Source organism: Leucoraja erinacea, chromosome 16, assembly GCF_028641065.1.
Source record: "Leucoraja erinacea ecotype New England chromosome 16, Leri_hhj_1, whole genome shotgun sequence".
Lineage (NCBI taxonomy): Eukaryota > Metazoa > Chordata > Chondrichthyes > Rajiformes > Rajidae > Leucoraja > Leucoraja erinaceus.
In genome coordinates this window covers 7,901,715-7,917,116 of record NC_073392.1, presented here as the reverse complement: position 1 = coordinate 7,917,116, position 15,402 = coordinate 7,901,715, and the positions used below count along the sequence as shown (strand labels likewise).

General features: G+C 43.2%; 1 protein-coding gene across 1 annotated transcript in view; it reads left to right on the top strand.

Annotated features, from left to right (window-relative positions):
• suclg2 (succinate-CoA ligase GDP-forming subunit beta) overlaps positions 1-7,487 on the top strand; it is a 257,573-nt gene extending 250,086 nt beyond the window's left edge. The window contains exon 11 of the mRNA XM_055647635.1: positions 6,007-7,487. Within this exon, the coding sequence (XP_055503610.1) occupies positions 6,007-6,122 (116 nt within the window). The 3' untranslated portion in view covers positions 6,123-7,487. The remainder of the gene's footprint in view (positions 1-6,006) is intronic.
• Positions 7,488-15,402: the final 7,915 nt, after the last annotated feature.

Here is a 15,402-nt window from a genome sequence, read left to right as displayed (position 1 = left end):
TGCAAACAGTAAAATTAATCAGAAGGCCTGTGGAACTAAGGAAAACTAATGTGGGAGAGGGACAGAGAGGGAGAGAGGGAAAGCAAGGGTTTATTGAAGTTGAAATCATTACTCACACCGCTGGGGTGTAAGCTGCCCAAGCAAAATATGAGGTGCTGTTCCTCCAATTTGTGTATGGCCACACTGACAGTGGAGGAGGCCCAGAGAGGTCAGTATGGGAATGAGAGGGAGAGATGGGAGATTGCATAGGCCCGTAGTACTTTCCCCTGAGCCTGGTTTAGACTTTAGAGAGACAACGTGGAAACAGGCCCTTCGGCCCACCGAGCCAGCGTTCACCCCGTACACTAACACTATCCTACACGCAAGGGACAATTTACAATTTTTTACTGAAGCCAATTAACCTACAAACCTGTACATCTTTGGAGTGTGGGTGGAAACCGTATCACCCAAGGAAGACACGTGGTCACAGGGAGAACATGCAAACTCCGTACAGACAGCACCTGTATTCAGGATTGAACTCTGTAAGGCAGCAACTCTACCGCTGCACCACTGCGCCACCCAAATTTCTTGAGATGTGATTTTTTTTTAAATGCATGGGATTCTTATCAGAAATTGTGCTTGAAGGGATGTCTGATGGATAATGAGGAAGGGTCCTGATCCAAAATGTCGCCTGACCATTCCTTCCAAAGATGCTGCCTGACCTGCCGAGTTCTTCCAGGACTTTGTGTTTTGCTGGACGGACTAACAATGTACCTCCACTCTAAATACATACACTTTTGAAGCTTGCAAGTAAGCAGTAAGCATGTGGCCATATTTACTTTCCAAACATGTTTATGGTTTGGGAAAGAACATAAAACAGAACAGAACAGCACAAGAACAGGCTGTTCGGCCCATGATGTCTGTGTCGAACATGAAGCCAAGACCATCTCTTATCTACCTGCACTTAATCCACATCCCTCTATTCTCTGCAAATCCATATGCCCATCCAAAGGTCTCTTAAACGCAACTGTCGTCTTTGCCTCAACCACCACCCCTGGCAGCGGGTTCCAGGTCCCCAACGCCCTCTGTGGAAACAAAATGGCCCTGCACATACCCTTTAAACCTTGATCCCCCCTCACCGCAAAGCTACGCCCTTTAGTATTAGATTTTTCCTTCCTGGGACAATGTTTCCAACTGTCTACCCTAAAGGAGCTGTCCCACTTGGGCGACCTAATTGGCGAGTTTAGAAGAGTTTGAAAATTTGACACGTTGAAGATCTCCTTCGACTATGTAGAAGAGCAGCTTTGACTAGCTACGTCTAACTTAGGGAACATTGGACACCGAATGGTGGAGAGTGAAGACGACCTCCTTCGATCTCCTTCGACCTCCCTTCGACTATGATGAAGACTATCTTCACCTACCCTCGATTACCTACGAATAACATGCCGACTTACTACGACTAAACTTACGAGTAAAAAAAGTATCGATTTTTGCCCATGCAACCTTTTTTTAATCGCGGGCATTTTTTAACATGTTGAAAAAAACGCCGCAACCTAGCTGAGGCCTCGAGTACGCGGAGGCAACGCTCGTGCATGAAGTCGATTTACGAAAACCTCCTACGACCTCGTGTCGACCATGCTGCGAGTATAAGTCGAGGGCAAACTCGCCAGAACTCGCGGATTAGGTCGCCCAAGTGGGACAGTCCCTTAACTGTGCCTCTAAGACGAAAATGGAACGGTAGAAAAAAGGAGGAGAATAATTATTGAGCCTGATTATTGCGATATCTTAAGAATTAATTTTTTTCAATTATAATAAGGCTCTTAAAATCTGTTTCAACCTTTCTATTATTGTTATCTTTCATATAATCCTGTCATTTCTAAATTAATCAAAATATACCAAGATTGTCAGTTTTATTAATCTTTGTACTGCATATCGCCATTCAATATGATCATGGCTGATCATCCAACGCAGTATCCCGTACCTGCCTTCTCTCCATACCCTCTGATCCCCTTAGCCATAAGGGCCACATCTAACTCCCTCTTAAATATAGCCAATGAACTGGCCTCGACTACCTTCTGCGGCAGAGAGTTCCAGAGACTCACCACTCTCTCGGTTTTAAAGGATTCCCCCTTATCCTTAAGCTGTGACCCCTTGTCCTGGACTTCCCCCAACATCGGGAGCAATCTTCCTGCATCTAGCCTGTCCAACCCCTTAAGAATTTTGTAAGTTTCTATAAGATCCCCTCTCAATCTCCTAAATTCTAGAGAGTATAAACCAAGTCTATCCAGCCTTTCTTCATAAGGCAGTCCTGACATCCCAGGAATCAGTCTGGTGAACCGTCTCTGCACTCCCTCTATGGCAATAATGTCCTTCCTCAGATTTGGAGACCAAAACTGTACGTAATACTCCAGGTGTGGTCTCACCAAGACCCGGTAGAACTGCAGTAGAACCTCCCTGCTCCTATACTCAAATCCTTTTGCTATGAAAAAGGATCAAATCTCAAGAGAATGTAATTGTCAGATGTCCCAGATAGAACAATGAAATACTTACTTACTTTATTCTTACTTACTAAAAATGGATAGGACAGGTTTAGAGGGGTGGGAGCACATGGGTAAGACAGGTTTGGAGGGATATAAGCCAAACCCAGGCAGGTGGGACTAGTGTAGCTGGGACATGTTGGTTGTGTGGGCAAGTTGGGCTGAAGGGCCTGTTTCCATGCTGTAAGGTTATATGACTCTAAAAACCTGCGACATTATTTCAAGTATGACTATAGAATCTATGGGCAAAGAAAGAATTTCACTGTACCTTGGTACATGTGATGATAAAAGAACCATTATTTATGGATGAAAACTGCAATCTACAGTGCCTGTACCTAATTTACACTGTGATTAGCTGTGAATCGCTGTGAAGCTGTGCATTGAAATATTAAGTGTGCTATTTTTGCCCCGTGATATCTAATGCAGTAATGCTACAAATCTGCTTGTTCATACTGGAGTCAAAATGTTGTGGCAGGAACCGAGCGTCTAATCTGGCTTTACGTATGTGCAATATCGAGGAAGTTTTACTATTTTAGAATTGCTGTTAGTTAAGAACCAAATATATCTTTGCATTGAAATTAGGATCAATTCCACATTGTTTCACTGGGGATTGTAACGGATTGTTAAAAGTGAAGGATCTTATTCATTTTCACTTTGACATTAATTTTCCCTTCTCCTCCAATTTTCCTCAGCTGTAATCTTTCCTTAGCTGCTAATTTCTTCATGGCTCCAGTAGCCTGCATGAATGGAGCTTTGAAGCCTTAAGGGCCTGTCCCACTTGCCGATTTTTTCGGCGACTGCCGGCGTCATTGACTGACGTAACAGGGTCAGCGAAAGATTTTGAACATTTCAAAATCTAGCGGCAACAAAAAAAATGTTGCGACACTTGAGACACCACGCGTCAATACGTCAAGCCGCAACTTTTTGGTGAGATGATGCCGGCAGTCGCTGAAAAAATCACCAAGGGACCGGCCCTTTAAAATCCTGCCTTTGTTATGTCTTCCACTTTCAAACAATTAATCTGAAGTTATAAAAACTGCAGGTGTCAGATAAAATACTGCAAAGTGTTTCAATAAACCTTCTCCATTATCCAAAGAATCCCAGACTGACAGCTGAAATTAACCGTTCATTAATCACATCTTATCCCAGTGCATTTTTGTCTTTTGTGAACCAGTTGGGACTTTCGGGGCAGTGAAATTCTTTATTTTACAGATGTTTTTCATGGCTTACAGACTTAACTTTTTTTTTTAATGCAGGAAGGAACTGTAGATGCTAGTTGAAACCAAAGATAGTCACAAAAAGCTGGAGTAACTCAGCGGGACAGGCAGCATCTCTGGAGAGAAGGAATGGGGGACGTTTCGGTTCGAGACCCTTCTTCCCGGTCAGTTACTCCAGCATTTTGTGTCTATCTCAGGTTTGTAGGTTATTTGGCTTGGCGTAAATGTAATATTGTCCCTGGTGTGTATAGTGTCGTGTTAATGTGCGGGGATCGCTGTTCAGTGCGGACTCGGTGGGCCGAAGGACCTGTGTCCGCGTCTAAAACTAAAAAAACTGAAAATTGAACTAAGCTGCAGAAATCTGTTTGACTTTTGCCTCAATATCAAAGCCAGGGTCATTCCTACCAAAATTCAAATCCCCAGACGCATAGATGGAACTTGAATGTTCGTCTCTGGATCATTGGCTCAATAACATGACTGCAATGCTGCTGTGCCAGTAATCTCCTTTGTTAAATAAGGGAACGCTGTAACAGTTGGGCCTGTGGTTTCAAGAGGTTGAATGGTTCCAATGATGAAATACCGCTTATATTAATAAGGACCAATAATAATTTGCTTAGGGTGACGGCACAGAACGCCACAGGAGATCCTTTTTCCCTGTGGCTATCAAACTGTACAACTCTTCCCTCTTCGATCGTGGGGCAGACTGACATCCCTTCCCCATTCTACTCCCCCCCCCCCCCCCCCCCCCCCCCCCCCCCCCCCCTTCCCCCCCTATCCTTGCACATCCCCAATCTTGGGCTTTCCACGTCACTTTAATTTCATGTTTCATGTATCTTGATATGTTTTATGACTTTTGGCAGACCCAATGTCCCTCCTGGAATAAATAAAGTTCTATCATGTCGTTTCGTAGATGCAGAAACATTTAGAAATCAAATTACTTTGGAGTAAAAAAAATCTGTGCAAAATATAGCAGGGATGAAAATGAAGATATGTATGTCATAAATTAACTGCACTGATTTTTTTTCAGGTATTCAACTGAAATGCAGCTAAATTAAAACCCTTATTATAATTATACTAGCCGGAAATATTTTTTTTAATCGTTAATCGGACAAAACTCTGAACATTAATAGCCAATAATCTGTTTATTTGCACTTTATCAGTTTAATTATTCATGTGTGTATATATTTATATAATGGTATACGGACACGCTGATCTGTTCTGTATTCATGCCTACTATGCTCTGGTGTGCTAAAGCAAAGCAAGAATTTCATTGTCCTAACAGGGACACATGACAATAAAACTCTCTTGAAATCTCTTGAACTTGAACTCTCTTAATAGAAATGTTTATCTCCAATAAATGATGCAGCAACGATTTTGCATGGTATTACCTGGAACATAGAACAGCACAGCACAGGAACAGACCCTTCAGCTTGCAATGTCCGTCATGCAAAATACCAAGTTAAACTAATCTCTGCCTGCACCTCGTCTGTGTCCCTCCATTTCCCGCATATCCATGTGTTTGTCTGAAATGGTCTTAAAACGCCACTATCTTATCTGTCTCTGCCACCACCCCTGGCATTGTGTTCCAGGCACTCACCACTCTGTGCAAAATAAAACTTGCCCCGATCATCTTTATAATAGACAATAGGTGCAGGAGTAGGCCATTCAGCCCTTCGAGCCCTTCGAGCCAGCACCGCCATTCAGTGTGATCATGGTTGATCATCCCCAATCAGTACCCCGTTCCTGCCTTCTCCCTCTGACTCCGCTAACTTTAAGAGCCCTATCTAGCTCTCTCTTGAGCTCTCTAGAGAACTCACAACTCTGTGTGAAAAAGGTAAAAAAGGTTTAAACTCTGTAAACCTAGCCCTCGAGTCTTTGACATTTCCACCCTGGGAAGAATGGTTCTGACTGTCTACCCTTGGCCACTGTATTCCAGAACATTCTAGAAAGTAACCACAGGGCACAAGAAAATAACTTGTTCCGATTTATCCTTGCATATCGTTAGCAATTGAAGGTGACATTGAATCATGAGTTCATCTCATTTTGTGCAGAACAATCGAGAGAAAACAAAAAAAAATCTCAGCAGTTTCCTTTAATGATGCAAGAAATTAGTAAAAATCAATATACTTTGGAGCTGAAATCGCAGTTCGGATCAGGATGTTACTTGAGTGAGCAGATAGCTTTTGTTACAAAGCCGTGCCGTGTTTGTCGCTGTGATTTTAATCTGCCATCAATCTACCACCCTTCACTGTCTGTGTCTCTTCTGTGTGCAGGAACCAATGTTAATGAAGCCAAGCGTATCCTGAGGGACAGTGGTCTGCCAATTGCCTCTGCCAGCAACCTGGAAGATGCTGCCAGGATAGCGGTCGCCAGTGTGCCTGCAAAATAGATTAATCAAGGAAGTTTTCAAGCAACATATATATATATTTTTTTTTTCCCTTTCATCGTACTACTCAATTCTGGATTGCCACTAATGATGGGACAATAATTTTCCATGATTATATTTCACCCGGTGACGTGTGAAATGTGAAGAAACATTAATACATTTAGACAACGTGCCTTGCGTTTACAGAAAACAAATTGTGCAGTTGCAATTGTAAATTTTATTACAAATTTATTTAATTATGTGCTGACTAAACAATTCCTGCATATCAATGATAGTTATAACATTTTTCTATTGCTGTCAATTCTGAATAATCTAATGTTTTGACATATTTCCTGAACATCTTTGTGATCTTGCAATAAGACCTCCGCTTTAGCCTTAGTCTTAAAATTGATTTAAAACGGCCATAGTGATTTTACCACCGTAAACCTGGTGCTGTTTTGTAAAGCCTTAACCTTCCTTTAGTGCCAAGAATGCAAAGCGATTCCCCACTGAAATGCACACGCCAGGGAGGCACGGTGGCGCAACGGTAGAGCAGCTGCCTCACAGCGCCAGAGACCCGAGTTCAATCCTGACTACGCGTGCTACCTGTGCAGAGTTTGCACTATCTCCCTGTGACCACGTGGGTTTTCTCCAGGTTCTCTGGTTTCATCCCACATTACAAAGACGTGTAGGTAAATTGGTTTCTGCAAATTTTCTCTTGTGTGTAGTTTAGAACTAGTGTACAGGTGACTGATGGTCAAAGGGCCTGTTTCCACTCTGTATCTCTAAACTAACCTAAACTAATTTTGGCACAATTAAGACGGGTTTAGTTTAGTTTTAGTTTTAGAGATACAGCGCGGAAGCAGGCCCTTCGAATCCAGCGATCCCCTCACATTAACACTATCCCACACACACTAGGGACAATTTACACATACACCAAGCCAATTAACCTACAAACCTGTACGTCTTTGGACTGTGGGATGAAACCGAAGATCTCGGAAAAAACCTACGCGGTCACGGGGAAAATGTACAAACTCCGTACAGGCAGCACCCGTACTCAGAATCGAACCCAGGTCTCTGGCGCTGCAAGTGCTGTAAGGCAGCAACTCTACCTCTCTGCTCCACCTAATGTACTAATTACAATGCTCGTGGGCAAATAATCTTGCTAAACTTTTTTCTCGTGTCATTGTCTATTTCCTTTGTGTGAAACTTAATTTTACTAGGAATTTACTGCCTAAGCAATATTATTATATCAGACTTTTGTGACTTTTTGAAAGTTCACAGAACTTGAAACAACCTTGAAGTAAAAGCAAGCAAAATCTAATTATCTTCTCAGACCATATCTTGCAGCAGAAAATGTCTTTCAAACACTGAATAAAATGCTTTAAATTATATGGATGCATTTAAAAAATATGTCATAGCTATGTTTATTGATTCTGTTCCCAAGATCTAGTCATGTTCCTTATTTGCAACGCTTCTGGTCTTTAAATACTTTAAACAACAATGCTTCATAATTTAAACTCACATAATGCTGGGACAGAGTGCCAGGTATTTGAGCCAGTGATGAAATATGAACCAAGATTTACTTTAACATAGAAACATAGAAATTAGGTGCAGGAGTAGGCCATTCGGCCCTTCGAGCCTGCACCGCCATTCAATATGATCATGGCTGGTCATCCAACTCAGTATCCCGTACCTGCCTTTTCTCCATACCCTCTTAGACACAAGGGCCACATCTAACTCCCTCTTAAATATAGCCAATGAACTGGCCTCAGCTACCCTCTGTGGCAGAGAGTTCCAGAGATTCGCCACTCTCTGTGTGAAAAAGGTTCTTCTCATTTCGGTTTTAAAGGATTTCCCCTTTAGCCTTAAGCTGTGACCCCTTGTCCTGGACTTCCCTAACATCGGGAACAATCTTCCTGCATCTAGCCTGTCCAACCCCTTAAGAATTTTGTAAGTTTCTATAAGATCCCCTCTCAATCTTCTAAATTCTAGAGAGTATAAACCATAAATTTACTTTTATATTACTTTAGAGATACAGCGTGGAAACAGCCCCCTCTTCCCACCGGGTCCGCGCCAACCAGCGATCACCCCGTACACTTGCACTATCTTACACACTAGGGACAATTTACAGAAGCCAATTAACCTACAAACCTGCACGTCTTTAGAATGTGGGAGGAAACCAGAGCGCCCCAAGAAAGGACATCAATAGATATCTCCATACAGGCAGCACCCATAGTCAGGATCGAACTCGCTGTAGAGCTGCAACTCTATCTCTGTGCCACTGGGCCATCCCAAAATGTAATTCTAAGAAAGGAGAATTGTGTTTCGGATAACTTTAAAGTGATGTGCTCCCATGTGCTTGCTGCCTTGGTCAATCTATATCAGGAGTTCCCAACCTTTTTTGTCCCGTTTCCCCTGGCAACTTTAACAGCGCATAACAATGTTATTTCATGAACAACTAATAATGAGCAGAACCAGAACCAAACGCAATCAGTCAATGAGAAAAAAAATGTTGTGATGGAGCGGGAAGCAGAGAATTTCTTTCAGGAGCCTGGTGTCAGCTCAGGAGTCGGCGGACAGATGCAACCACAGTGCAGTGTACCCTCATTGTTAAAACAGACCACATGGGGCGGGGAGATGGTGAGCGTGGTCACTTATTGTCCGCTATAACAGAGTGCAACATTTCACGTGTGGAAACCCAACACTGACGTTTAGGCTGAGCAAGAACTTCACTGACAAAGGCGTCCTTTTTTCAGCTGAAACATACGCAATAAACCGAAGTCTCACCAGCCTTAAGGTAGGTACAAAGCTCCAAGATCTCAATCCAGCGATGCAGGCAGTGGAAGCGGCAGCAATGGGCACAATCGAGGAAGCGACCAGGAGATGGGTCCCTCTGCTAGAATCAATATCTGTTATAAGGAGATCAGTAAATACGAGGGTCTACTGTAACCTGGTACTGAAGACAGCGAGTGCTTAAAATGGGGAATGTCGGAGCCGGCTACGTTGCCCTAGATTGATTTAAACAACTGGATATGGTTGTTTAAAACATCAAGGAGATCATGAGGTTCCAGGGTTCCACCACCAGGGGCAGCATGGTGGCGCAGCTGATAGAGTCGCTGCCTCACGGCGCCAGAGGCCCGGGTTCGATCCCGACCTCGGGTGTCGTCCGTCTGGAGTTTGCACGTCCTTCCTGTGACTGCGTGGGTTTCTTCTGGGTGCGATGGTTTCCTCCACCACCCCGAAGACCTAGAAACAAGAAAGTGCAGATGCTGGTTTACAAAAGGAAAAGGCTCAAAGTGTTGGAGTAACTCAGAAGGTGGGATGGCATCTCTCGAGAACATGGATGGGAGACATTTCATGTTGGGACCCTTCTTCAGACCTCCCAAAGATTGCAAGATCATAAGTGATAGGAGTAGAATTAGGCCATTCGGCCCATCAAGTCTACTCCACCATTCAATCATGGCTGATCTATCTCTCCCTCCTAACCCCATTCTCCTGCCTTCTCCACATAATCTGTGACACCCTATAAATACATCCACTGACTTGGCCTCCACAGCCTTCCGTGGCAAAGAATTCCACAGATTCACCACCCTCCGCTAAAGAAATTCCTTCTCATCCCCTTCCTACCCAAAAGAATGTCCTATAATACTGAGGCTACAACCTCTAGTCCTAGACTCTCCCACTAGTGGAAACATCCTCTCCACATCCACTCTACCTAAGCCTTTCACTATTCTGTACGTTTCATTGAGGTCCCCCCTCATTGATGCCAAGTACATTAGGTAGAGAAGTGATAAAGATACACAGCACAAAATATAGTTCTGAATTGTAGCGCATCAGTTCCATCGACAAAGTCCAATGTCCGCAATGGGGTAGTGGTATAGTAGATAGTACTGTAGCTTACAGTAGTACCGTTCACAAACTTGTTAAAAGGGGAAGAGGCTGTTGCTGAGTCTGGTCGTGCGCGCTTTCAAGTTTCTGCATCTTCTGATCTTGCAGAGGCGTATAGGATCATGAGGGGAATAGACAGGGTAAATGCACAAGAGTCTTTTACCCAGAATAGGGCAATCAAGAACCATAGGTTTAAAGTGAGAGGGGTAGATTCAATAGGAACCTGAAGGGCAACTTATTCACACAGTGGATGGTTGGTGGATGGAACGAGCTCCCAGAGAATGTAGTCGAGGCAGGTACCATTTAAAAGGCATTTCTTGAAGTCGCACTGATATATGGATAGGAAAGGTTTAGAGGGATGTGGGACAAACGCGAGTGAACGAATGAATGAATGAATGAATACTTTATTGTCACATGTGACAAGTCACAGTGAGATTCTTAGCTTGCGAACGTACCCAAGGTATGCAAATAGTCACCACATAAAGGGCGCTTTCAAAGTTTGTTCTTGGGACTAGTGTCGATGGGGCATCTTGGTCGGCATGGGCAAGTTGGGCCGAATGGTCTGTTTCCACGCTGTACTGCATGGTTATGTTAACCTCCTGATTTTTGTCCAGTGCGACTTTGAGGCTGGTAGCTCCAGTCCATTTTGTAGCGATTAGTAAACACAAGTAAAAGTGGCAAGGCTTTTACAATCCTTTTCCATGTAATAAACACAAATGAGTTATGGTGGCTTTCCAAGTGAGATGTGAGTGCACATGTTCTTCCAGTATTAAACTGTCTAGCAAACGTCTGGGGATGAGTTTACATGCCATTATTATTATTGTACACAGGGAGCCTTTAAATGGTCCCATTACAAGTTGAAAAAACCTGATAAAATGTATCGTACTATTTTCACACCGTCAGAATTAGGTCCTGTTATGAGGAACAATGAAAAGCTTTGTTTCACTTGCGATCCAATCAAATCAGATAAAACTATGCATAAATACAATCGTCAAACTCTCAAAAGCATAACATTTTCTGGAAATCCCAAAAAGCTATGGTGGCACGGTGGCGCAGCGGTAGAGTTACTGTCTTACAGCGCTTACAGATCCAGGGACCCGGGTTCGATTCTTACCACGGGTGCTGTCTGTACGGAGCTTGTATGTTCTCCCCGTGACCTGCATGGGTTTCCTCCCACACACCAAAACGTACAGGTTTGTAGGTTAATTGGCTTGGTGTAAATGTAAAACTGTCCACAGTGTTTGTAGGGTGGTGTTAATGTGCGGGGATCGCTGGTTGGAGCGGACTCGGTGGACAGAAGGGCCTGTTTCCGTGCTGTGTGTCGAAACTGAACTAAAGCTCGATGCTATGTAAAGTTTCTCTCCAGTTATGCCAGAGAAATTACATTGAGATCCAACGTGAATAGCCAAACGTATATTCAGGGAGGCCAAACTGAGATGAGGGTAGTTTCTATCTGCTGTAATTATTAACAAGACAGAAAATGCTGGAGTAACTTGTCGGGTCAGGCAGCATCTCTGGAGAACACGGATAGATTACGTCTCGGCTCAGGACCCTTCAGTCATAAGACGGATCCCAGGCCTCAACCATGTTCTCTAGAGATGCTGCCGAGTTACTCCAGCACGTTGTGTCTTTTTTTGTAAACCGGCATCTGCATTTCCTCGTGTCCCTTTAGCAGTTAATACTGTTCTGGCCTTAGGTTCCCATTTCATTTCGAGTGGAAACAGTTATTCAGAATTGTTTAACATGCAAGCAAAGATGGTTCTTCTGCTGTTCCAATGGGGAAACCCAACTTATCAGAGACACCAGCTCCTTGGCCAAATACCCAATTATCCTTTATTTTCTTCATGCTTTTATTTAAAGTACCACAATTAAATCTGTATGCATCACACGTTCCAAATCCAAGCCACTTGCTGCATTAAAATGAAACCCTTGTGTTTGGTTCTGTTACCAATCACCTTAACATCTTCGGGTAATTGAAATTAAGCCACGGGGAGCAATTTCTCCAGGTGCTCAGTTGAAAAACCATTAATTAATTTAAACAGAAGATAGACATGCAAAACGCTGGAGTAACTCAGCGGGTCAGGCAGCATCTCTGGAGAAAAGGAATAGGTGACTTTTCGGGTCGAGACCTTCGGACTGAGAGTCAGGGGAGAGGGAAATTAGAGGTATGTAAAGGTACCAGAACAAAGCAAAGATGGCTCTGATGTACCTTTTCATTGGAAAATGTGCCTATTCTTACCTCTAGTTTCCCTCTCCCCTGACTCGCAGTCTGAAGAAGGATCTCGACCCAAATACAGAATTTTGTGTATGTCTTTGGTATAAGCCAGCTTCAGCAGTTCCTTCCTACACAATTAATTTAAATATCTCTTCTAAATCTCCTCAGTTTTGAATCGTCTAAGAAGAACTCCTGGCTTCTGATATCACACGAAGATAGACACAAAGGCTGGAGTAACTCAGTGGGACAGGCAGCATCTGTGGAGAGAAGGAATGGGTAACGTTTCGGGTCGAGACCCTTCTTCATACCCTCTCCAACCACCTTCCTCAAATTGCAAACTTTGTGCATGAGATTTTTATTCGTATTCAAAACAGCCTTGTTACAATTACTTGTGTATAAATCTGGTTGCACTGACCAGCTTAATGGTTAGGAAGGAACTGCAGATGATGGTTTACACCGAAGGTAATGTTGGAGTAACTCAGCATCTCTGGATAGAAGGAATGGCTGATGTTATGGGTCTCGACCCGAATGTTGCCCAGGAGGCTAGATTTACAGTTTATTATACAGACAGTTAACACAAAGCCAAATTAAAAATCTAATTGCAGAAGATACTTGGCAACATTAGATTAATATTCATTAACGTCAGTTGACAGCCTTAATAACTTGACAACGTTAATACATATATTTAAAAATAAAAGTATTAAAGCTGCCCTTTTCAGTATTTTTGCCTATTAATAAACCAATGTCAAAGAGTATTTAATTGAAATAGCCAACAATAAGAATAATTGGTTTTAATAGAATTCTTACATATGAGATCTTTACTAATGATAATTTTAGTTTAGTTTAGTTTTAGAGATACAGTGCGGAAACAGGCCCTTCGGCCCACCCAGTCAGCACCGACCAGCAATCACCGCACGCTAACACTATCCTACACACTAGGAACAATTTATATTTATACCAAGCCAATTAACCTACAAACCTGCACGTCTTTGGAGTGTGGAAGGAAACTGAAGATCTCGGAGAAAACCCACGTGGTCACGGGGAGAATGTACAAACTCCGTGCAGACAGCACACGTAGTCGGGATCAAACCTGCGTCTCTGGCGCTGTAAAAGGCAGAAACTCTACTGCTGTGCCACCGTGCCCCCCTTATTGTTCTTAGAGGATAGATGCTAGAGAAAAATGAAGAGCAAGGCGGTCACAGTGGCGCAGCGGTAGAGTTGATGTCTTACAGCGAATGCAGCGCCGGAGACCCAGGTTCGATCCGGGTGCTGCCTGCACGGAGTTTGTACGTTCTCCCCTTGATCTGCATGGGTTTTCTCCGAGATCTTCAGTTTCCTCCCAAACTCCAAAGAGGTATAGGGTTGTAGGTTAATTGGCTCGGTAAATGTAAAAATTGTCCCTAGTGGGTTTAGGATAGTGTTAATGTTTGGGGATCGCTGGTCGGCACAGACCCGGTGGGCCGAAGGGCCTGTTTCCGCGCTGTATCTCTAAACTAAACTAAACTAAGTCAAACATAACTTGCATTAAATAGTGTACATGTGTTTAAACAGTTACTGCTAAAGACAGTAGAATGACTGTGACCATTTAATGATAATAACTCTTAAAATTAAAGCGTGTAAATGATTTATCCCATCCGTGGGTTTTGGTAATTTTAAGTTAATTAAGCACTTGTAGGTTAGAGTGGGGGCAGGAAATCAAGAAGGCAGATATGTAGCGGAGTCACGGAAAGACTGAGAGAAATGTTAATTGGAAAATTTACAGAACTGTGCAGTTGATGAACTCAGCATTGCGGTTTGTTATAAATAACCAACACGACTTTCTGAGCTGCAATGTTCAGAAATAGAATGTCGTCAGATTAATGACAGCTTGAAAGATGATGAGTAATATTAGCTTTGGAGACCAGCACCACCCTAGGATCAAATAGCAGAGATCTGTAAATCACAAGGGAATACCGGGATGAAACGTGGGTTCATTTGATCTTCCGTCAGGGAATATTTAATCCCGGACTTCATTGTTGGAATTTGAACTTTGGTTTTACAAATGCATGAAAGTATTCACGCAGGGTTATAAATGTTAATGTTTTCAGTACAATAGACAATAGGTGCAGGAGTAGGCCATTCGGCCCTTCGGCCATTCCGCCATTCAATGTGATAATGGCTGATCATCCCCAATCAGTACCCCGTTCCTGCCTTCTCCCCATATCCCCTGACCACTATTTTTAAGAGCCCTATCTAGCTCTCTCTTGAAAGCATCCCGAGAACCCGCCTGAGGCAGAGAATTCCACAGACTCACCACTCTCTGTGAGATAAAGTGTTTCCTCGTCTCTGTTCTAAATGGTTTACTCCTTATTCTTAAACTGTGGCCCCTGTTTCTGGACGCCCACGGAAGCTTGTGGAGGGCAAGTGAGTGGATATGTTTAAGGCGGAGATTCCTTATTCGTGCGGGCATCAGGGTTTATGGGAAGAAGGCAGGAGACTGGGGTTGAGAGGGAGAGATTGAATGACGGAGTAGACTTGATGAGCTGAATGGCCTCATTCTGCTCCTATAACTTATGAACTAATGAAAAACGTACTACAATATGATTCAGTTTTAGTTTTAGAGATACAGCGTATCTTCGGCCCACCGAGTCCGTGCTGACCAAATCACCCATGCATTAGTTTTATCCAACACACTAGGGACAATTTACAGAAGCCGATTAATCTACAAACCTGCACGTATTTAGAATGTGGGAGGAAACCGAAGCACTGGGAGAAAACCCATGCAGTCACGGGGAGAACGAGCAAACTCCATACAAACAGCACCCGTAGTCAGGATCGAACACGGGTCTCCGGCGCTGTGAGGCAGCAACTCTACCCAATGCAAATCAAACATCTGTTAATCTCTAGTAGAATCAGAAGGGCTATAATAATTAGCCAAATAAGAATCTAAATAGGATTGACACGTTAAATACTTAAGGGTGGTTTCCTTCATTTGAAGGATCTCCAAGCAGAGAAAAAAGCCAGACATTTAGGACAGAGAAATCTCTTCCTGCAAGGGCCATCGGTTCACAGAATCCTCCCCTCAAACGCACATAAAAATAATTTAAGACTGAGGCTGACATATTTATGTTGTAAAAGCATCAAAGGATAGCAGGGAGCAAATGACAAAGTGAATGATACATGGCATCAGCGATAATCTTATTCAATGGTGACGCAGGC